Raw genomic sequence first — 16,294 nt, 5'->3', positions numbered from 1 at the left:
AGGGCTCCTGAGAGGAGTACTGAGGCCGGGGGGCTGTGATGTTTTTGGGAAGCTATGTACAGCCCCCTTTTGGCTCCTCCCACCAGCCATGATCTGCCTGCATTGCATAGAGAATCACAGAGACCCAGTGATGATGTCTGTGAGTTTAAAATAAGTAATTTAATGAAAAAAAGAAAAGTTTTATATAAAGATGTTATTGTCATGTTGATGAGGGGTGGGGGGGGGATGGGGGACCAGGGAAGGCGGGGGGGGGGGGGGGAATGGGGGACCAGGGAAGGCAAAACGTGAGAAGATCAAAATTCAATTATAAAAAGTTTTATCTACACATTCCTGAAGGCTCGATCAGTCCTGTCAGGGTGGCGGCTGTATACGGTGTGTGCCGGCTGTATACGGTGTGCCGGCTGTATACGGTGTGTGCCGGCTGTATACGGTGTGCTCAGGCTGTATACGGTGTGTGCCGGCTGTATACGGTGTGTGTCGGCTGTATACGGTGTGCCGGCTGTATACGATGTCTGTCGGCTGTATACGGTGTGTGCCGGCTGTATACGGTGTGTGTCGGCTGTATACGGTGTGCCGGCTGTATACGATGTCTGTCGGCTGTATACGGTGTGTGTCGGCTGTATACGGTGTGTGCCGGCTGTATACGATGTCTGTCGGCTGTATACGGTGTGCTCAGGCTGTATACGGTGTGCTCAGGCTGTATATGATGTCTGTCGGCTGTATACGATGTCGGTCGGCTGTATACGGTGTGCTCCGGCTGTATACGGTGTGTGCCGGCTGTATACGGTGTGCTCAGGCTGTATACGGTGTGTGCCGGCTGTATACGGTGTGCTCAGGCTGTATACGGTGTGTATCGGCTGTATACGGTGTGTGCCGGCTGTATACGGTGTGTGTCGGCTGTATACGGTGTGCCAGCTGTATACGATGTCTGTCGGCTGTATACGGTGTGCCGGCTGTATACGATGTCTGTCGGCTGTATACGGTGTGTGTCGGCTGTATACGGTGTGTGCCGGCTGTATACGATGTCTGTCGGCTGTATACGGTGTGTGTCGGCTGTATACGGTGTGCTCAGGCTGTATACGGTGTGTGTCGGCTGTATACGGTGTGCTCAGGCTGTATACGGTGTGCTCAGGCTGTATACGATGTCTGTCGGCTGTATACGGTGTGCTCAGGCTGTATACGGTGTGCTCAGGCTGTATACGATGTCTGTCGGCTGTATACGGTGTGCTCAGGCTGTATACGGTGTGCTCAGGCTGTATACGGTGTCGGTCGGCTGTATACGGTGTGCTCAGGCTGTATACGGTGTGCTCAGGCTGTATACGATGTCTGTCGGCTGTATACGGTGTGCTCAGGCTGTATACGGTGTGCTCAGGCTGTATACGGTGTGCTCAGGCTGTATACGGTGTGCTCAGGCTGTATACGGTGTGCTCAAGCTGTATACGGTGTGTGTCGGCTGTATACGGTGTGTGTCGGCTGTATACGGTGTGTGTCGGCTGTATACGGTGTGTGCCGGCTGTATACGATGTGCTCCGGCTGTATACGGTGTGTGTCGGCTGTATACGGTGTGCTCAGGCTGTATACGGTGTGTGTCGGCTGTATACGGTGTTTGTCGGCTGTATACGATGTGCTCCGGCTGTATACGGTGTGCTCAGGCTGTATACGGTGTGTGCCGGCTGTATACGATGTGCTCCGGCTGTATACGGTGTGCTCCGGCTGTATACAATGTGCTCCGGCTGTATACGGTGTGCTCAGGCTGTATACGGTGTCTGTCGGCTGTATACGGTGTGCTCAGGCTGTATACGGTGTGTGCCGGCTGTATACGGTGTGCTCAGGCTGTATACGGTGTGTGCCGGCTGTATACGGTGTGCTCCGGCTGTATACGGTGTGCTCAGGCTGTATACGGTGTGCTCAGGCTGTATACGGTGTGTGCCGGCTGTATACGATGTGCTCCGGCTGTATACGATGTGCTCCGGCTGTATACGATGTCGGTCGGCTGTATACGGTGTGCTCCGGCTGTATACGGTGTGCTCAGGCTGTATACGGTGTCTGTTGGCTGTATACGGTGTCTGTTGGCTGTATACGGTGTGCTCAGGCTGTATACGGTGTTTGTCGGCTGTATACGGTGTGCCGGCTGTATACGGTGTGCTCAGGCTGTATACGATGTCTGTCGGCTGTATACGGTGTTTGTCGGCTGTATACGGTGTGCTCCGGCTGTATACGGTGTGCTCAGGCTGTATACGGTGTGCTCAGGCTGTATACGGTGTGTGTCGGGTGTATACGGTGTGCTCAGGCTGTATACGGTGTGCTCAGGCTGTATACGGTGTCTGTCGGCTGTATACGGTGTTTGCCGGCTGTATACGGTGTGCTCCGGCTGTATACGGTGTGCTCCGGCTGTATACGGTGTGCTCCGGCTGTATACGGTGTGCTCCGGCTGTATACGGTGTGCTCAGGCTGTATACGGTGTGCTCAGGCTGTATACGGTGTGTGCCGGCTGTATATGGTGTGCTCAGGCTGTATACGATGTGCTCAGGCTGTATACGGTGTGTGCCAGCTGTATACGATGTGCTCGGGCTGTATACGATGTGCTCCGGCTGTATACGGTGTTTGTCGGCTGTATACGGTGTGCTCAGGCTGTATACGGTGTGTGCCGGCTGTATACGGTGTGCTCAGGCTGTATACGATGTCTGACGGCTGTATACGGTGTGCTCAGGCTGTATACGGTGTGCTCAGGCTGTATACGGTGTGCTCAGGCTGTATACGATGTCTGACGGCTGTATACGGTGTGCTCCGGCTGTATACGGTGTGCTCAGGCTGTATACGGTGTGCTCAGGCTGTATACGGTGTGCTCAGGCTGTATACGGTGTGCTCAGGCTGTATACGGTGTGTGCCGGCTGTATACGGTGTGTGCTCAGGCTGTATACGGTGTGCTCAGGCTGTATACGGTGTGCTCCGGCTGTATACGGTGTGCTCCGGCTGTATACGGTGTGCTCCGGCTGTATACGGTGTGCTCAGGCTGTATACGGTGTCTGTTGGCTGTATACGGTGTGCTCAGGCTGTATACGGTGTGCTCCGGCTGTATACGGTGTGCTCCGGCTGTATACGGTGTGCTCCGGCTGTATACGGTGTGCTCAGGCTGTATACGGTGTGTGCTCAGGCTGTATACGGTGTGCTCAAGCTGTATACGGTGTGCTCCGGCTGTATACGGTGTGCTCCGGCTGTATACGGTGTGCTCAGGCTGTATACGGTGTCTGTTGGCTGTATACGGTGTGCTCAGGCTGTATACGGTGTGCTCAGGCTGTATACGGTGTGCTCAGGCTGTATACGGTGTGCTCCGGCTGTATACGGTGTGCTCCGGCTGTATACGGTGTGCTACGGCTGTATACGGTGTGCTCAGGCTGTATACGGTGTGTGCCGGCTGTATACGATGTCTGTCGGCTGTATACGGTGTCTGTCGGCTGTATACGGTGTGTGTCGGCTGTATACGGCGTGCTCAGGCTGTATACGGTGTGCTCAGGCTGTATACGGTGTGTGCCGGCTGTATACGATGTGCTCGGGCTGTATACGGTGTTTGTCGGCTGTATACGGTGTGCTCAGGCTGTATACGGTGTGCTCAGGCTGTATACGGTGTGCTCTGGCTGTATACGATGTGCTCCGGCTGTATACGGTGTGCTCAGGCTGTATACGGTGTGCTCAGGCTGTATACGATGTCTGTCGGCTGTATACGGTGTGCTCAGGCTGTATACGGTGTGTGCCGGCTGTATACGGTGTGCTCAGGCTGTATACGGTGTGCTCCGGCTGTATACGGTGTGCTCAGGCTGTATACGGTGTGCTCAGGCTGTATACGGTGTGCTCAGGCTGTATACGGTGTGCTCAGGCTGTATACGGTGTCTGTTGGCTGTATACGGTGTGCTCAGGCTGTATACGGGGTGTGCTGGCTGTATACGGGGTGTGCCGGCTGTATACGGTGTTTGTCGGCTGTATACGGTGTGTGTCGGCTGTATACTGTGTTTGTCGGCTGTATACGGTGTTTGTCGGCTGTATACGGTGTGCTCAGGCTGTATACGGTGTGCTCAGGCTGTATACGGTGTGTCGGCTGTATACGATGTCTGTCGGCTGTATACGGTGTGTGCCGGCTGTATACGGTGTGCTCAGGCTGTATACGGTGTGCTCAGGCTGTATACGGTGTGCTCAGGCAGTATACGGTGTCTGTTGGCTGTATACGGTGTGCTCCGGCTGTATACGGTGTGCTCCGGCTGTATACGGTGTGCTCAGGCTGTATACGGTGTCTGTTGGCTGTATACGGTGTGCTCAGGCTGTATACGGTGTGCTCAGGCTGTATACGGTGTGCTCAGGCTGTATACGGTGTGTGCCGGCTGTATACGGTGTGTGCCGGCTGTATACGGTGTGCTCAGGCTGTATACGGTGTGCTCAGGCTGTATACGGTGTGCTCAGGCTGTATACGGTGTGCTCAGGCTGTATACGGTGTGCTCCGGCTGTATACGGTGTGCTCAGGCTGTATACGGTGTGCTCAGGCTGTATACGGTGTGCTCCGACTGTATACGATGTCTGTCGGCTGTATACGGTGTGCTCCGGCTGTATACGGTGTGCTCCGGCTGTATACGGTGTGCTCCGGCTGTATACGGTGTGCTCCGGCTGTATACGGTGTGCTCAGGCTGTATACGGTGTGTGCCGGCTGTATACGATGTGCTCAGGCTGTATACGGTGTGCTCAGGCTGTATACGGTGTGCTCAGGCTGTATACGGTGTGCTCAGGCTGTATACGGTGTGCTCAGGCTGTATACGGTGTGCTCAGGCTGTATACGGTGTGCTCAGGCTGTATACGGTGTGCTCAGGCTGTATACGGTGTGCTCAGGCTGTATACGGTGTGCTCAGGCTGTATACGGTGTGTTCAGGCTGTATACGGTGTGCTCCGGCTGTATACGGTGTGCTCAGGCTGTATATGGTGTCTGTTGGCTGTATACGGTGTGCTCAGGCTGTATACGGTGTCTGTTGGCTGTATACGGTGTGCTCAGGCTGTATACGGTGTGCTCAGGCTGTATACGGTGTGCTCAGGCTGTATACGGTGTCGGTCGACTGTATACGGTGTGCTCAAGCTGTATACGGTGTGTGCCGGCTGTATACGGTGTGTGCTCAGGCTGTATACGGTGTGTGCTCAGGCTGTATACGGTGTGCTCAGGCTGTATACGGTGTCTGTTGGCTGTATACGGTGTGCTCAGGCTGTATACGGTGTGCTCAGGCTGTATACGGTGTGCTCAGGCTGTATACGGTGTCGGTCGGCTGTATACGGTGTGTGCCGGCTGTATACGGTGTGCTCCGGCTGTATACGGTGTCTGTTGGCTGTATACGGTGTGCTCAGGCTGTATACGGTGTCGGTCGGCTGTATACGGTGTGCTCAGGCTGTATACGGTGTGCTCAGGCTGTATACGGTGTGTGCCGGCTGTATACAGTGTGCTCCGGCTGTATACGGTGTGCTCAGGCTGTATACGGTGTGCTCAGGCTGTATACGGTGTGTGCCGGCTGTATACGGTGTGCTCAGGCTGTATACGGTGTGTGCTCCGGCTGTATACGATGTCTGTCGGCTGTATACAGTGTCTGTCGGGTGTATACGATGTCTGTCGGCTGTATACGGTGTGTTCCGGCTGTATACGATGTGCTCGAGCTGTATACGGTGTGCTCCGGCTGTATACGGTGTGCTCAGGCTGTATACGATGTCTGTCGGCTGTATACGGTGTGCTCAGGCTGTATACGGTGTGTGCCGGCTGTATACGGTGTGCTCAGGCTGTATACGGTGTGCTCCGGCTGTATACGGTGTGCTCAGGCTGTATACGGTGTGCTCAGGCTGTATACGGTGTGCTCAGGCTGTATACGGTGTGTGCCGGCGTGCCGGCTGTATACGGTGTTTGTCGGCTGTATACGGTGTGTGCCGGCTGTATACGGTGTGTGTCGGCTGTATACTGTGTTTGTCGGCTGTATACAGTGTGTGCCGGCTGTATACGGCGTGCTCAGGCTGTATACGATGTCTGTCGGCTGTATACGGTGTTTGTCGGCTGTATACGATGTCTGTCGGCTGTATACGGTGTGCTCAGGCTGTATACGGTGTGCTCAGGCTGTATACGGTGTGCTCAGGCTGTATACGGTGTGCTCAGGCTGTATACGGTGTGCTCAGGCAGTATACGGTGTCTGTCGGCTGTATACGGTGTGCGCCGGCTGTATACGGTGTGCTCCGGCTGTATACGGTGTGCTCCGGCTGTATACGGTGTGCTCCGGCTGTATACGGTGTGCTCAGGCTGTATACGGTGTCTGTTGGCTGTATACGGTGTGCTCAGGCTGTATACGGTGTCTGTTGGCTGTATACGGTGTGCTCAGGCTGTATACGGTGTCTGTTGGCTGTATACGGTGTGCTCAGGCTGTATACGGTGTGCTCAGGCTGTATACGGTGTGCTCAGGCTGTATACGGTGTGTGCCGGCTGTATACGGTGTGCTCAGGCTGTATACGGTGTGCTCAGGCTGTATACGGTGTGCTCAGGCAGTATACGGTGTCTGTCGGCTGTATACGGTGTGCGCCGGCTGTATACGGTGTGCTCCGGCTGTATACGGTGTGCTCCGGCTGTATACGGTGTGCTCCGGCTGTATACGGTGTGCTCAGGCTGTATACGGTGTCTGTTGGCTGTATACGGTGTGCTCAGGCTGTATACGGTGTCTGTTGGCTGTATACGGTGTGCTCAGGCTGTATACGGTGTCTGTTGGCTGTATACGGTGTGCTCAGGCTGTATACGGTGTGCTCAGGCTGTATACGGTGTGCTCAGGCTGTATACGGTGTGTGCCGGCTGTATACGATGTGCTCAGGCTGTATACGGTGTGCTCAGGCTGTATACGGTGTGCTCAGGCTGTATACGGTGTGCTCCGGCTGTATACGGTGTGCGCCGGCTGTATACGGTGTGCTCCGGCTGTATACGGTGTGCTCCGGCTGTATACGGTGTGCTCAGGCTGTATACGGTGTCTGTTGGCTGTATACGGTGTGCTCAGGCTGTATACGGTGTGCTCAGGCTGTATACGGTGTGTGCCGGCTGTATACGGTGTGCTCAGGCTGTATACGGTGTGCTCCGGCTGTATACGGTGTGCTCAGGCTGTATACGGTGTGCTCAGGCTGTATACGGTGTGCTCAGGCTGTATACGGTGTGTGCCGGCGTGCCGGCTGTATACGGTGTTTGTCGGCTGTATACGGTGTGTGCCGGCTGTATACGGTGTGTGTCGGCTGTATACTGTGTTTGTCGGCTGTATACAGTGTGTGCCGGCTGTATACGGCGTGCTCAGGCTGTATACGATGTCTGTCGGCTGTATACGGTGTTTGTCGGCTGTATACGGTGTGCTCAGGCTGTATACGGTGTGTCGGCTGTATACGATGTCTGTCGGCTGTATACGGTGTGTGCCGGCTGTATACGGTGTGCTCAGGCTGTATACGGTGTGCTCAGGCTGTATACTGCCTGAGCACACCGTATACAGCCTGAGCACACTGTATACAGCCTGAGCACACCGTATACAGCCGGCACACACCGTATACAGCCGGCACACACCGTATACAGCCGGCACACACCGTATACAGCCTGAGCACACCGTATACAGCCTGAGCACACCGTATACAGCCTGAGCACACCGTATACACCGTATACAGCCGGCACACACCGTATACAGCCGGCACACACCGTATACAGCCTGAGCACACCGTATACAGCCTGAGCACACCGTATACAGCCTGAGCACACCGTATACAGCCTGAGCACACCGTATACAGCCTGAGCACACCGTATACAGCCGGAGCACACCGTATACAGCCGGAGCACACCGTATACAGCCGGCGCACACCGTATACAGCCGGAGCACACCGTATACAGCCTGAGCACACCGTATACAGCCTGAGCACACCGTATACAGCCTGAGCACACCGTATACAGCCAACAGACACCGTATACAGCCTGAGCACACCGTATACAGCCTGAGCTCCGGCTGTATACGGTGTGTGCTCAGGCTGTATACGGTGTGCTCCGGCTGTATACGGTGTCCGTCGGCTTTTTATGAATGTATTTCTGGTTTCCTGATTGATTGATCAGAAGAAAGACGTACTGTCTGTTCTGTCCTGAGGCCAGGTGATTGGTCCTCCTTCTCTTGTATATTGACCAATCATCTTCTTCTTCCTCAGGAAATACTAGAGGAAGTCGTTAGAGAGTTACATAAAGTCAAAGAAGAGATCATCGATGGTAAGTCCCGGCCCTGCATCGGCTCCGCATTCCAACCTGTGCTGGTTAGGAGCCGGAAGAATGATACACGGTGATTGATCGACTGACTGATTGATCGACTGATCGTCTGACTGATTGATCGTCTGACTGATTGATCGACTGACTGATTGATCGACTGATCGTCTGACTGATTGATCGTCTGACTGATTGATCGACTGACTGATTGGTTGATTGTCATGGCTGAGCTGTGACCGGAGAAACGATTAGCTCAATAACAAAGTAGGGGGAATGGAGGTTCATTGGCGGCTGTCTACATAGTCCCTTGTATGTGGCTAGGGACCTTAGAGTGTCAGCTCCTAGGGGCAGGGACTGCTGGGAATGGCTGTGGATTGGCTCAGCGTTGGGTAATGATAATAAATCTCAGATGTGACGGCAGCAGTCAAGTGATGCTTTATTGCGGGTACCCCCCCCCCCACCCTCAGTGCTCAGGGACCCCCCCATTCTCAGGAATCACCCCATCCTCAGTCCTTAGGAATCCCCCCCATCCTCAGTCCTCAGGAATCCCCCCTATCCTCAGTCCTCAGGAATCCCCCCTATCCTCAGTCCTCAGGAATCCCCCCTATCCTCAGTCCTCAGGAATCCCCCCTATCCTCAGTCCTCAGGAATCCCCCCTATCCTCAGTCCTCAGGAATCCCCCCCATCCTCAGTCCTCAGGAATCCCCCCTATCCTCAGTCCTCAGGAATCCCCCCTATCCTCAGTCCTCAGGAATCCCCCCTATCCTCAGTCCTCAGGAATCCCCCCTATCCTCAGTCCTCAGGAATCCCCCCCATCCTCAGTCCTCAGGAATCACCCCATCCTCAGTCCTTAGGAATCCCCCCATCCTCAGTCCTCAGGAATCCCCCCCATCCTCAGTCCTCAGGAATCCCCCCCATCCTCAGTCCTCAGGAATCCCCCCTATCCTCAGTCCTCAGGAATCCCCCCTATCCTCAGTCCTCAGGAATCCCCCCCATCCTCAGTCCTCAGGAATCCCCCCTATCCTCAGTCCTCAGGGACCCTCCCATCCTCAGTCCTCAGGAATCCCCCCTATCCTCAGTCCTCAGGAATCCCCCCCATCCTCAGTCCTCAGGAATCACCCCATCCTCAGTCCTTAGGAATCCCCCCATCCTCAGTCCTCAGGAATCCCCCCCATCCTCAGTCCTCAGGAATCCCCCCCATCCTCAGTCCTCAGGAATCCCCCCTATCCTCAGTCCTCAGGAATCCCCCCTATCCCCAGTCCTCAGGAATCCCCCCCATCCTCAGTCCTCAGGAATCCCCCCTATCCTCAGTCCTCAGGGACCCTCCCATCCTCAGTCCTCAGGAATCCCCCCTATCCTCAGTCCTCAGGAATCCCCCCCATCCTCAGTCCTCAGGAATCACCCCATCCTCAGTCCTTAGGAATTCCCCCATCCTCAGTCCTCAGGAATCCCCCCCATCCTCAGTCCTCAGGAATCCCCCCCATCCTCAGTCCTCAGGAATCCCCCCTATCCTCAGTCCTCAGGAATCCCCCCCATCCTCAGTCCTCAGGAATCCCCCCCATCCTCAGGAATCCCCCCTATCCTCAGTCCTCAGGGACCCTCCCATCCTCAGGAATACCCCCCTATCCTCAGTCCTCAGGAATCCCCCCTATCCTCAGTCCTCAGGGACCCTCCCATCCTCAGCCCTCAGGGAACCTCCCGCATCCTCAGAGTTCAGGGACCCCCCCCATCCTCAGGTTCCTCCCCCATCCTCAGTCCTCAGGGACCCCCCCATCCTCAGGTTCCCCCCCATCCTCAGTCTTCAGGGACACCCATCCTCAGAGGACTCTGTAGTATTCTACTTCATCTCTCCCCTAGCCAGCTACTGAAAATGTTATTTAGGGAGGTGAGGGGTAGAGGAGCTGGGCCAGCACAGAATAATTAGACACTCCCAGAAGAGGAGGTGTAATTATGTATAAGGAGGGAGGGGCAAATCCAGAGACACAATGTAAGTGATAAAAGTCAGAAAGGAGAAACACTGCGAGTAAGAATGAATGTACAGAGCCCTAGGCTGGTGACTGTGTCCGGGCCGGTGGTGGTGACTGTGTCTGTGTCCAGGCTGGTGGTGGTGACTGTGTCTGTTCCCAGGCTGGTGGTGGTGACTGTGTCTGTTCCCAGGCTGGTGGTGGTGACTGTGTCTGTTCCCAGGCTGGTGGTGGTGACTGTGTCTGTTCCCAGGCTGGTGGTGGTGACTGTGTCTGTGTCCAGGCCGGTGGTGGTGACTGTGTCTGTTCCCAGGCTGGTGGTGGTGACTGTGTCAAGGCCAGTGACTGTGTCTGTTCCCAGGCTGGTGGTGGTGACTGTGTCTGTGTCCAGGCTGGTGGTGGTGACTGTGTCTGTTCCCAGGCTGGTGGTGGTGACTGTGTCTGTTCCCAGGCTGGTGGTGGTGACTGTGTGTAGGCTGGTGACTGTGTCTGTGCCCAGGCTGGTGGTGGTGACTGTGTCTGTTCCCAGGCTGGTGGTGGTGACTGTGTCTGTTCCCAGGCTGGTGGTGGTGACTGTGTCAAGGCCAGTGACTGTGTCTGTTCCCAGGCTGGTGGTGGTGACTGTGTCTAGGTTGGTGACTGTGTCTGTGTCCAAGCCGGTGGTGGTGACTGTGTCTGTTCCCAGGCTGGTGGTGGTGACTGTGTCTGTTCCCAGGCTGGTGGTGGTGACTGTGTCTGTTCCCAGGCCGGTGGTGGTGACTGTGTCTGTTCCCAGGCTGGTGGTGGTGACTGTGTCTAGGTTGGTGACTGTGTCTGTTCCCAGGCTGGTGGTGGTGACTGTGTCTGTTCCCAGGCTGGTGGTGGTGACTGTGTCAAGGCCAGTGACTGTGTCTGTTCCCAGGCTGGTGGTGGTGACTGTGTCTAGGATGGTGACTGTGTCTGTGTCCAAGCCGGTGGTGGTGACTGTGTCTGTTCCCAGGCTGGTGGTGGTGACTGTGTCTGTTCCCAGGCTGGTGGTGGTGACTGTGTGTAGGCTGGTGACTGTGTCTGTGCCCAGGCTGGTGGTGGTGACTGTGTCTGTGCCCAGGCTGGTGGTGGTGACTGTGTCTGTTCCCAGGCTGGTGGTGGTGACTGTGTCAAGGCCAGTGACTGTGTCTGTTCCCAGGCTGGTGGTGGTGACTGTGTCTAGGTTGGTGACTGTGTCTGTGTCCAAGCCGGTGGTGGTGACTGTGTCTGTTCCCAGGCTGGTGGTGGTGACTGTGTCTGTTCCCAGGCTGGTGGTGGTGACTGTGTCTGTTCCCAGGCCGGTGGTGGTGACTGTGTCTGTTCCCAGGCTGGTGGTGGTGACTGTGTCTGTTCCCAGGCTGGTGGTGGTGACTGTGTCTAGGTTGGTGACTGTGTCTGTTCCCAGGCTGGTGGTGGTGACTGTGTCTGTTCCCAGGCTGGTGGTGGTGACTGTGTCAAGGCCAGTGACTGTGTCTGTTCCCAGGCTGGTGGTGGTGACTGTGTCTAGGATGGTGACTGTGTCTGTGTCCAAGCCGGTGGTGGTGACTGTGTCTGTTCCCAGGCTGGTGGTGGTGACTGTGTCTGTTCCCAGGCTGGTGGTGGTGACTGTGTCTGTTCCCAGGCTGGTGGTGGTGACTGTGTCTGTTCCCAGGCTGGTGGTGGTGACTGTGTCTGTTCCCAGGCTGGTGGTGGTGACTGTGTCTGTTCCCAGGCTGGTGGTGGTGACTGTGTCAAGGCCAGTGACTGTGTCTGTTCCCGGGCTGGTGGTGGTGACTGTGTCTAGGTTGGTGACTGTGTCCATTTCCCTTCCAGCGATACGGCAGGAGCTGAGTCGGATCAGTACGACATAATGACGGAGGAGAACGGCGCGTTGTGGGAATGTACAGAGACGTCGGAGAGCCTCCGCTGAGCCGAGCATTGGATGGGCGAAGGACAGCACTTCCACTCTGACCCTTTAGCAGACACTTCGAAGCTTGCCGCCTCGGATTCTTCCCATGACAGAACTCCTCCATTCTTCTTTTCCTCGCCGGACATTTGCGCAGATCGCCGCCTTTTGTATGATATCTTCGCTTATTTAATGTCTTCTTTTTCATTTGTAGAGGAAGAGAAGTCAGCCATTTGCTTTTCCTTCGGATGACCCCGCTAGCCTGCAGTGTTAGGACCCTTTTTTATTTTTTGCCAACAGAATTTTATTTGAGAATCACGAGAATCCGACACGTTCCAGAAATCCGCCACCAAATGATATATAATAAAGGAGAGCTCCGCCTCATCACAATATTCCGATATCGGTCCATCAGTGCACCTCCGTAGCTGTATTCATATTGGTAATAAATGGTTTATTGTCCGCTGACACTCCTCATTCCTTGTGTGAGAAGGGGGCGCTGGAAGCTGCACCAACCTCATCAGTCAATAAAAGGTGTCAGTCCATGTCCTGGATCTAGGGAGAGTATTGGGGGTGCCACCAGAGGGGGATTTTCTGCAGAGTCCTGCCTGCTGGGGTGCACAGCTTGGGGGGGGGCCTCCCCTCTCCCGCCGGGGTCCGGGGAGAGCGGATATAGTGAATGCGGGGTCCGGGGAGAGCGGATACAGTGAATGCGGGGTCCGAGGAGAGCGGATACAGTGAATGCGGGGTCCGGGGGAGAGGGGATATAGTGAATGCGGGGTCCGGGGAGAGCGGATACAGTGAATGCGGGGTCCGGGGAGAGCGGATATAGTGAATGCGGGGTCCGGGGAGAGGGGATATAGTGAATGCGGGGTCCGGGGAGAGCGGATATAGTGAATGCGGGGTCCGGGGAGAGCGGATACAGTGAATGCGGGGTCCGGGGAGAGCGGATATAGTGAATGCGGGGTCCGGGGAGAGCAGATATAGTGAATGCGGGGTCCGGGGAGAGCGGATACAGTGAATGCGGGGTCCGGGGAGAGCGGATATAGGGAATGGAGGGTCCGGGGAGAGCGGATATAGTGAATGTGGGGTCCGGGGAGAGAGGATATAGTGAATGCGGGGTCCGGGGAGAGCGGATATAGGGAATGGAGGGTCCGGGGAGAGCGGATATAGTGAATGTGGGGTCCGGGGAGAGAGGATATAGTGAATGCGGGGTCCGGGGAGAGCGGATATAGTGAATGCGGGGTCCGGGGAGAGCGGATGTAGTGAATGCGGGGTCCGGGGAGAGCGGATATAGTGAATGCGGGGTCCGGGGGAGAGAGGATATAGTGAATGCGGGGTCCGGGGAGAGCGGACACAGGGAATGCGGGGTCCGGGGGAGAGGGGACACAGTGAATGCGGGGTCCGGGGAGAGCGGACACAGGGAATGCGGGGTCCGGGGGAGAGGGGACACAGTGAATGCGGGGTCCGGGGAGAGCGGATACAGTGAATGCGGGGTCCGGGGAGAGCGGATATAGTGAATGCGGGGTCCGGGGGAGAGGGGATACAGTGAATGCGGGGTCCGGGGAGAGCGGATACAGTGAATGCGGGGTCCGGGGAGAGCGGACACAGTGAATGCGGGGTCCGGGGAGAGCGGACACAGGGAATGCGGGGTCCGGGGGAGAGGGGATACAGTGAATGCGGGGTCCGGGGAGAGCGGATACAGTGAATGCGGGGTCCGGGGAGAGCGGATACAGTGAATGCGGGGTCCGGGGAGAGCGGACGTAGGGAATGCGGGGTCCGGGGAGAGCGGACGTAGGGAATGCGGGGTCCGGGGAGAGCGGACACAGGGAATGCGGGGTCCGGGGAGAGCGGACGTAGGGAATGCGGGGTCCGGGGAGAGCGGACGTAGGGAATGCGGGGTCCGGGGAGAGCGGGTATAGGGAATGCAGGGTCTGTCACCTGGAGGGTTGCGAGATGCCGGGAGTCCTCCTCTGTCACATACATAAAGGCGGCACTGAAGATATAACGATGAGATCTCATGCAGCAATACATATGGAGACAGTGACGATCGATCATCAATGAGAAGTCTCTGAATTACCAGAGAAAATACATTTACAGCAGTTCTCTTTTTTTTTCATCAGTCTGAGGACAATGGGGCCCTTGGGGCCCTCCTGCACACACAGGAGCTTTGATTGCTGTTAATGAGAAGCTGAGCACCATCCAACAGCACATAGATAATCTTCATTGTTTACCAACCCCCACACCTTAAAAAAACTTTATTAACACATATTAAAGCACACAGAGTGTGAGAACTGAAGGCACAGTATATACAGTCACATGACATGCCTTCTGGGCGGGTTCCAGTATATCCAGTCAGTTACATGAGAGACCTTGTAGGTGGGGCCAGTATATACAGTCACATGAGAGACCTCGTAGGTGGGGCCAGTATATAGTCACATGAAATGCCTCCTGGGCGGGGCCAGTATATCCAGTCAGTTACATGAGAGACCTCGTAGGTGGGGCCAGTATATAGTCACATGACATGCCTCCTGGGCGGGGCCAGTATATCCAGTCAGTTACATGAGAGACCTTGTAGGTGGGGCCAGTATATGCAGTCACATGAGAGACCTCGTAGGTGGGGCCAGTATATACAGACATGAGACCTCGTAGGTGGGGCCAGTATATAGTCACATGAAATGCCTCCTGGGCGGGGCCAGTATATCCAGTCAGTTACATGAGAGACCTTGTAGGTGGGGCCAGTATATACAGACATGAGGCCTCATAGGCGGGGACAGTATATAGTCACATGGGTGACCTCATAGGTGGGGCCAGTATATACAGACATGAGGCCTCGTAGGTGGGGCCAGTATATAGTCACATGAAATGCCTCCTGGGCGGGTTCCAGTATATCCAGTCAGTTACATGAGAGACCTTGTAGGTGGGGCCAGTATATGCAGTCACATGAGAGACCTCGTAGGTGGGGCCAGTATATACAGACATGAGGCCTCGTAGGCGGGGACAGTATATAGTCACATGGGTGACCTCATAGGTGGGGCCAGAATATACAGTCACATGGGTGACCTCAGAGGAGGGTACCATCATCCCTCATTCAGTGCGGAGATTTTGAAATGGTTTTTCCCCATGAAGGTCGGTTTGACGTTTAACCCGCATTTGCCAACTTGCATTTTCTTTTGACTCGTGAATACGGTCCAATCTCCTCATTGAAGATGAAATCCCAGATCACCCGGGCCCAGGACTCATGATGGGGAAGACAGTCGTAATATTCTGATGCAATCCGGTGAACCTGACGGGGAAGAAAGACATCAAATCTGATTTCTAGGGCCACTGAACTGCCAACTATACACACTCTATAGAAGGCCTGGAGACAAATGTATGGACTGCGACCACGCCCAACCCCTTGGGACCAGATGAAGAACCAAAACCAAAGATCATATGGATTGATAGTCACATGACCAGAGGCTACACAGATTGGCTCCTGGCCATGAACACTATAATGAAGTGGACCTGTAATGGATCTAGAGGCGGGATGGATCCGGGACGTGTATGGTTAGATACACTCGGAAGAAGAACATACATGATTCAGTCTGTCAGTTGCACCAACATGGCAGTTTTTGTGAGTCCCCCATTGTGCCACCTGTAGATCCTGACATTGGATCCATCATTTCCCACTTCCAGAACGCTAAGGGACAAGCTGTCCAGTAAAAGTGACAGTTGCAGGGGTTGGGACAAACCATAGAACACTGGCAGGGGAGGGGGGATTACAACTGTCCAGAGGTCCACTAGGAAGGGCACCTGTCACAATCTGTAGAATGCCATGGCTGTCCTGATGCTTTGCCCCAAAGTCCCTCTCCAGGTTGCATGCCATGGGTGAAAACACACACACTATTATCTGTGGAGGTCCAAGGGCCACACAATAAGTGTCTAAGTGCCACATGCTGCCCCTGGACCACAGGTTGGGCACCAGGACTCTAGAAGAAGAGAAGCTCTTACCGCAGGCAGTTTGCTCCCTGGAATGCTGGGAAAGTCGTGATGCTCCATGTGGTAGCCAACATTAAACGTAATCAGATTCAGAGGTCCGTAGTAGGAATAGGTCTCGTGTCCCTTCATGAACATGTAATGTTCTGCAATGAAATGTCCGGATATCGGGTGGAAACCCAAACAGAAGACGGA

The 16,294-nt window shown here is 55.2% G+C and overlaps 1 protein-coding gene and 1 long non-coding RNA gene across 4 annotated transcripts in view; one reads left to right on the top strand and one right to left on the bottom strand.

The window, feature by feature from the left end:
• The window catches only part of LOC149427670 (ena/VASP-like protein), a 70,336-nt gene extending 57,747 nt beyond the window's left edge, over positions 1 to 12,589 (top strand). For all 3 annotated transcript variants that reach the window (XM_089667796.1, XM_089667795.1, XM_089667797.1), the window contains exons 9-10: positions 8,218 to 8,275; positions 12,052 to 12,589. In XM_089667796.1, the coding sequence (XP_089523922.1) occupies positions 8,218 to 8,275; positions 12,052 to 12,089 (96 nt within the window). In that variant the 3' untranslated portion in view covers positions 12,090 to 12,589. The remainder of the gene's footprint in view (positions 1 to 8,217; positions 8,276 to 12,051) is intronic.
• A 1,775-nt stretch (positions 12,590 to 14,364) lies between these two features.
• LOC149427669 (uncharacterized) lies at positions 14,365 to 16,285 on the bottom strand. Its single transcript, XR_016311234.1, has 2 exons — positions 16,115 to 16,285; positions 14,365 to 15,407 (listed from the first exon to the last, which is right to left on the bottom strand). It is a non-coding gene; the product is annotated as an uncharacterized LOC149427669 (long non-coding RNA).
• Between the last annotated feature and the right edge of the window lie 9 nt (positions 16,286 to 16,294).

Source organism: Staurois parvus, unplaced genomic scaffold (genome assembly GCF_062004578.1).
Source record: "Staurois parvus isolate SC_StPar_1 unplaced genomic scaffold, SC_StPar_1.0 ptg003591l, whole genome shotgun sequence".
In the NCBI taxonomy this organism is placed as follows: domain Eukaryota; kingdom Metazoa; phylum Chordata; class Amphibia; order Anura; family Ranidae; genus Staurois; species Staurois parvus.
This window is presented reverse-complemented; position numbering and strand designations above follow the sequence as displayed.